The sequence below is a fragment of the Gekko japonicus genome, unplaced genomic scaffold (assembly GCF_001447785.1).
Source record: "Gekko japonicus isolate JY-2015 unplaced genomic scaffold, Gekko_japonicus_V1.1 scaffold975, whole genome shotgun sequence".
Taxonomy (NCBI): domain Eukaryota; kingdom Metazoa; phylum Chordata; class Lepidosauria; order Squamata; family Gekkonidae; genus Gekko; species Gekko japonicus.
In genome coordinates this window covers 607977-615401 of record NW_015171531.1, presented here as the reverse complement: position 1 = coordinate 615401, position 7425 = coordinate 607977, and the positions used below count along the sequence as shown (strand labels likewise).

General features: G+C 45.3%; 1 protein-coding gene across 1 annotated transcript in view; it reads right to left on the bottom strand.

The window, feature by feature from the left end:
* Positions 1 to 7425, bottom strand: part of EXOC3L4 (exocyst complex component 3-like 4) — a 79671-nt gene that overhangs the window by 42911 nt on the left and 29335 nt on the right. Inside the window, exon 7 of the mRNA XM_015419588.1 lies at positions 2458 to 2553. Coding sequence (XP_015275074.1) covers positions 2458 to 2553 — 96 coding nt within the window. The remainder of the gene's footprint in view (positions 1 to 2457; positions 2554 to 7425) is intronic.

Below are 7425 nucleotides of genomic sequence, written 5' to 3'. Positions count from 1 at the left end.
AGATTTATTTATTGTATTTAGATATTTATACTCTGCCTTTTTCCTAAAAGAAATCAACCCTGACTGTTCCCTGGAAGGCCAGATAATGAAACTGAAGCTCAAATACTTTGGCCACCAAATGAGAAGGGAGCACTCCCTGGAGAAGACCCTGATGCTGGGAAAGATTGAAGGTCAAAGGAGACGGGGACAGCAAAGGATGAGATGGTTAGACAGTGTCATAGATGCAACGAACCTGAAATTGAGCAAACTTCAGAGGACGGTGGAAGACCGGAAGGTCTGGCGTGATCTGGTCCATGGGGTCGCGAAGAGTCGGACTTGACTGTGCGACTGAACAACAACAACTCTGCTTTTCTCCACAATGGGGATCCAAAGCGGCTTACAACAACATTCTTCCCTCCTCCACTTTATCCTCACATCAGAAACAACTGTTAGTCTTTAAGGTTCTACTGGACTCTTGCTAATTTCTGCTGCTACAGACAGACTTAAATGGCTACCCATCTTGACCCAGGACTGAGCCAGGAAGCAATGCCCTTACTCTAACGTGGCTTTGCTTGATTTCCAAGCCAAATTGGACTGGGAATCCAGCTTTGCAACATCACCCTGATAGCTGTTTTGATCTCTGATTGGCTGGAATTGCCTATTGAGACCCAGTGTTGGTGTAGTGATATGAGCGTCAGGCTAAGCTCTGGGAGACTCCTGTTTGAACCCCTGCCCTGCCATGGAAGCTTGCTGGGTGACCTTGGGCCTGTCACACACTCTCAGCCAAACCTACCTCACAGGACTAAATGGAGTAGAGGACAATAATGCAAGCCACTTTAGGTCAAAATTAGGGATGAAATCAAATTCATCCAGGAAGGAAAACAACACTGGGGGGTGAGGGTGGGACTGAAACAGCAGCAGACAGTAGAAACCACGGCAGCAAACACGATAGGAAAAAGGTGAAAATTGTCACAATTAAGGGAGGAAATATTTCTGCCACCCCAAAGGATTATTTTTGCAGTGAAAATCAAAATGAGGAAATATTTGGCAGAGCCATAACATAAATCACTTTAAAAGCTTGTCCTGTAAAACGATTGCCAATGCCCAAGGAAATAACCCCAAAGGATTATTTTTGCAGTGAAAATCAAAATGAGGAAATATTTGGCAGAGCCATAACATAAATCACTTTAAAAGCTTGTCCTGTAAAACGACTGCCAATGTCCAAGGAAATATTTAAAAGTAGTTGCAAAATAATTAGCAATGCTACAAGAATTGCCTGCTTGGGCCAACCTTTCAGAGTTACTGTGCTCTAGCAAGGGAGCTGGATTCCCCCCTTTTACCATCCTGCTAATTACTGGAGGTACTATGCCATCTAGGGGCGTTATAATGTTAGTGTTCATCTGGATCCTGAAAAACGCAGCAGAAGAGCCCATCCACAAACCAGAGCTATAATAGCAGAGAACTGATTACACCTGTGGGATGTGTGTGTTTGGCATGTATGCTAAAAATACTATGCGCTCAACTAGCCAATGGTGTGTCACATGACACAATGGCTGTCCAATGTGACAATAGGGAGCTAATGTTCCCTGCAGGATGGATTTGGGTTATGAGCGCCAAGGAGGAGGAGCTCCAGCCTTTCCTTCCATGATGTTTTCTAGAGCTGAAATAGCTGTGGAGGGAAAGTGTTTGCCCTGCTGTGGGCCTCCATACTGACCCCCAACCTGACTATACATTACACGTATATGTTGTACAGATCACCGAGTGTAGGGGAAAATATACATTCTGGTTTGCTTGAACAAGAAGAGGCCCTTAGGAACCAGGATGGTTATTTGTTTAAAAAGCAGAACAAAAAAACAAGTTTTGTCCTCCTGGCACTGACATGGTGTCAAGGAATCTCTTCATCATGGCCTCGGTAGGGACCCATGAAGATTATTTTTCACCCTGAGTCCCTTCCTCCTCCTGAGAGCCAGCGTGGTATAGTGGCTAGCAGCCATGGACTCTAATCTGGAGAACCAGGTTTGGTTCCCCCCCTCCACATGAAGGCTGCTGGATGACCTTGGGCCAGTCACTGTTCTCTCAGAACTCTCTCAGCCCACCTACCTTACAAGGTGCCTGTTGAGGGGAAAGGAAGGACAATTGTAAGCCACTTTGAGACTCCGTGAGGTAGAGAAAAGTGGGGTATAAAAACTTACTCTTCTTCTACTACTCATTTGAACTCCTGGAGCTGGGCATGGAAATCCTCCTTGGCCAGATGCTTCTCATCTGTTTCTGTTTCTTCCCTTTCTATTAAGTAAATTTAGGGTAAAATTCACTACAAACTATCACTTCGACTCTGAGATCTATCCCATACATCTTCTTTACAAACAGGATTTTAAAAGTGAAGTTATTAATGTATTTGGAATATTCATATCCTGCAATCTCTGTATATTGGTTCCTGAAACAGCAACGGATATACATAAAACAAGGAAACAAACTTACAACAATTCTTCGAAGTCATTAATGTAGGTCACCATAAGTTCCACAAACTGGGGATCGTCGTTCTCCTTGTCCCATTCCAGAAATGTTTTCTCAAAGCTGTAACATAATTATTTAAATTTTTTAAAATTGTTTGCAAGCAGGCATAAACAGCAACAACTAAAACCCACAAACAATACAGGCATCGATGCTTTGGGGAAACAGTTGCCCATTCCAAGAGTCAAAGAACAGGGGGAAGACACGATTGATCAGTTGTGGGATCAGAACAGATCTGTATAGTTAGCTTATGAAAAACACATTTTTTAACAGAGTATATAAAAGGAGTGCTCCCTCTAAGCTGGGGAGTCTTGTGAGCAAAAATTCTACTTTGTGAGCTACGGACATTAAAGTTGTGAGCGAGTGATTTGGCTGCTGCATAAATTAGTTTGCTCCGGAGCCATCCTTCCTGAGCTAAGACAAAAATGTGTGAGCTGGAGGCTAAATATCTACAAGCTAGCTCACACTAACTCAGCTTAGAGGGAACACTGAAAAGGACTTGACAAATAACGCAGGACAGGTGTATCATTGGCCATGAGGCATTGGTGCTAAAATGGGACACTGCTGCTAAACTGGCATTCTGGACCTGACCCCTGTGCGGATCAAAACACCCAGAGAATGGGGGCAGTTATGAATATAAGCAGGGGTCTTGTTGTAGAAAAAGAGCTGCCGGAGCTCATTAGCATAACTCATTAGCATAACTTATTTGCATATGCCACGCCCCCTGACATCACCGGAAGTGACAGAAGGCCACACCCCCTGACATCACCGGAAGTGTGTCAGAAGGCCCGGCTACTTACCCTCCTGCTTCATCCTCATTCCCAAACGGAATGAGGATCGAAGCAGAGGGCGGGGTAAAGAAGGGGGCGGGGCTTCACCACATGATCGCCCCGCCCCCTAGAGGTTCTCTTCCGGAGCTCCGTACCTGAGAGCTCCCCCCCGACTAGAGCCCTGAATATAAGGGGTTCTTCTACAGATGAGGAAGTTTGCAGAAAATACTAAAAAAAAAATTAAAACAATTTTGGGGGGTGATCTTGAGACGCTATGTCACAAGATCTCAGTCACCATTTTGAGGACGGAGGGAGGAGAATGGGGGAGAAGAAGGAGTGAGAGCTGCTGCTGAGATGTCAGCCAGGCAGGTGAAGGTGGCAGTGAAGCAAGCAGGAAGCAGGGGAGCTCTGGAGTTTTTAGAGTTCTTTGAGGGGGTGAACGAACATGTGGACAAGGGTGACCCAGTAGATGCTGTTTACTTAGACTTCCAGAAAGCTTTTGATAAAGTTCATCATCCAAGGCTCCTAAATACACTCAGCAGTCATGGGATAAGAGGGCGTCGTATTGTAGATTAAAAACTGGTTAACTAACAGGAAACAGAGAGTGAGTATAAATGGACAGTTTTCACAGTGCAAGGCAGTCAGCAGTGGGGTACTGCAGGGCTCAGTTCTAGGTCCAGTGCTTTGTAACTTGTTCGTTAATGGGAGTAAGCAGTGAAGTGGCTTAGTCTGCGGATGACACTAAGCTGTTCAGGCCGGGGAAAACCAGGGAGGACTGTGAGGCACTCCAGAGGGATCAACGTGGAAAATGAGGTTCAATGTGGGCAAGTGCAAAGTAATGCACATTGGAGCCAAAAATCCTAACTGTAAATATATGTGGATGGGGTCCAAACTGGTGGTTACTGACCAGGAGAGAGATCTTGGAGTTGTAGTAGATAACTCACTGAAGATGTTGATTCAGTGTGCAACTGCAATAAAAAAGGCAAATGCTATGCTGGGGATTATTAGGAAGGGAACTGAAAACAAATCAGCCAGTATCGTAATGCCCTTGTATAAATCTATGGTGTGGCCTCATTTGGAATACAGTGTACAGTTCTGGTCACCACACCTCAAAAAAGTATTATAGCATTGGAAAAGGTGCAGAAAAGGGCAACTAAAATGACTAAAGGGGTTGGAACACCTTCCCTGTGGAGGTTAGGTTCTTTAGCTTGGAGAAATGATGACTGAGGAGTGACATGATAGAGGTTTACAAAATTATGCATGTGATAGAGAAGGTAGAGAAAGAAGTTTGGTGTAGTGGTTAAGTGCGGGGACTCTAATCTGGGAGAACCGGGTTTGATTCCCCACTCCTCCACTTGCAGCTGCTGGATGACCTTGGGCAAGCCATAGTTCTGTCAGAGCTGTTCTCTCAAGGACAACTCTGGAAAGAGCTCTCTCAGCCCCTCCTACCTCACAGAGTGTCTGTTGTGGGGAGGGGAAGGGAAAGGAGTTGTAAACCGCTCTGAGATTTCCGAGTGAAGAACGGGGTATAAATAAGATCAGATCTCAGAAACTAAGCAGGGTTGGTACTTGGAAGGGAGCCCTCCAAGGAAGACTCTTCAAGGGAAGGCAATGGCAAACCACATCTGCTTCTCACTTGCCTTAAAACTGCTTGCTAGGGTCTTCTTCTTTTCTCCTTTTCTCACAATACAACAGCTCATGGACAACGAAATTAATGAGCAGTAGGCTTAGAAAAGATAACAGGAAGTACTTCTTCACTCTTCTTCACTCACAAAGTCATTAATACATGGAATTCACTGCCACAGGAGGTGGTGGCAGCTATAAGCATAGACAGCGTCAAGAGGGGATTAGATAAACATATGGAGCAGAGGTCCATGAGTGGCTATTAGCTACAAGGTATAGATGGAACACTATGTCTGGGGCAGTGATTGACTGTATTCTTGGTGCTTGGGGGGGGCAACAGTGGGAAGGCTTCTGGAGTTCTGGCCCTGCTGGTGGACCTCCTGATGGCACATGGGTTTTAGCCACTATGTGACACAGAGTATTGGACTGGATGAGCCACTGGCCTGATCCAACATGGCTTCTCTAATGTTCTTATGTTCTTAAAGTGCTGTAAAGTCACAGCCAACTTATGGTGACCCTAGCAACGAGCTTTCAAGGCAAGCAAGAAGCAGAGGTGGTTTGCCACTGCCTTTCCCTGCACAGTCTTCCTTGGAGGTCTCCCTTCCAAGTACCAACACTACATAGCTTCTGCGATCTGATGCAATCAGGCTATACAATGCCATCTTCCCTCTATATATGAGCTACAGGTGTCAAATTTTCCCCCAGGGCTAATACATGGCTTGTAGAAGTGGTTTAAAATGCATTTCTTCTGTCTCACAACACTTAAGTCTCCTCTCTGGGTCCAATAGTATATTGGATTTGAGTGCAGAGCATGGAGAATTATCCAATTCCAAACTATGGTATCTCAACAAATTTCAAAAGGAAATATTTTGCACAAAAACTCAGGGTTTTTTTTAATGCCTAATAATGTAGATTCTCTGAGTCTTACTTAACACATTAGGGGTTAATCATATCTATAATCCAAATGAAAAGTAAAATTCAAGACCTATAAACTCAATCTGATCCATTAAGCTAATTACACGTTTGTACTCCCAGTAACATTTCAGAAGCGCTGCAAGTTCACGGTCGAGAGCAAGTCATTTTCCTTCCATTCTGCCATATTTGATTGTGCGGAGCGTTTAATAGCAAACAACCCACTCGGCTCAGCTCTTAGCAGTGTGAAAATTCCAAAGGTTAATGCGAAATTATTTTTAGGCTTCTCATTTGGGGCTGATTCAGATGGAAAGCTCCTTCTTTGTTTTTATGCTTTTCAAGAGCGCATGGGTGCGTGAGATTTAGTTCCATTTCGAAAAGCACCATGATATGGAATTGGAAGAAGTAAATATCCATCAGGGCATAAGGACACGCTCTCTGCCTCCTGACTAAGACAGGGGTGGGCCCAGGGGGGGGGATCTGCCTGATGCCCTCCACCAAGGAGGTTTTATGCTTCCCTCAGAGCTGCGGTGGCTCAAGTGGTTAAGACGCTGAACTGCAAGCTGTGGAAGGTCAGTAGTTCGGCAGTTCGAGACCCGAGTTGCCGCATGACGGAGTGAGCTCCCATCTCTAGTTCCAGCTCCTGCCAACCCAGCAGTTCGAAAGCAAGAAATTGCAAGTAGATAAATCGGTACCACTTCGGTGGGAAGGTAACAGCGTTCCGTGCGCCTTGGTGTTTAGTCATGCCGGCCACATGACCACGGAAACGTCTTCGGACAGCGCTGGCTCTTCGGCTTTGAAACGGAGATGAGCACCGCAACCCTAGAGTCAGACTTGACTGGCTTTCGAGCAATGGAACCTTTACCTTTACAGAACTCAGATAGGAGGATCAGGACATCGGCCATTTCTATCTCACATTCTCGGTGTCCTCAACCTCTTTCGGGTGTTGCTAATCAGGAAGGGGAGAGCTGGGAGAAGGCTGTTACTTAGCTGCCGGGGGAGCTGCTCTTGCCCTTTCCTCCAGGCCAACCCACAAGAATCTGCCAGTTCGGTTCACTTCCTTGCCAATCATGAACTGATGTTCTGACAGACTGTTCGTCTGTTCGTCAAGTTGCTTCAACGATTTGTTCCTAACAGCACAGTACAGACCAACAGAGTTTTCGCGCAAGGCCTGAGTGAGTTCTCCTCCCTCCCTTGCTGTGTGCTGTTGCTCCACTCAGCCAGCAATCGTTTAAATAGATACCGGTAGTTAAATCAGTCACGAAGCGTATGAATTAGTCATAAATAAATTCCATGCTTAAAAAAAAAAATCCTAACATTCGCTGCTCATGAAACTAGTGCTTTTGTGTGTATGTAGCTCCATGCGTGAAGTGCTGTCTGACATACGGCGACCCAATGAATTAATGTCCTCCAAGTCCTATGAGGAAAGGTTGAAGGAGCCGGGTTTGTTTAGCCTGGAGAGGAGACGACTGAGAGATGATATGATAACCATCTTCAAGTACTCAAAGGGCTGTCATATAATGTGGAGCTGTTTTCTGTTGCCCCAGAAGGTTGGACCAGAACCAAAGGGGTTGAAATTAAATCAGAAGAGTTTTCAGCTAAACATGAGGAAGAACTTCCTGACAGAGCG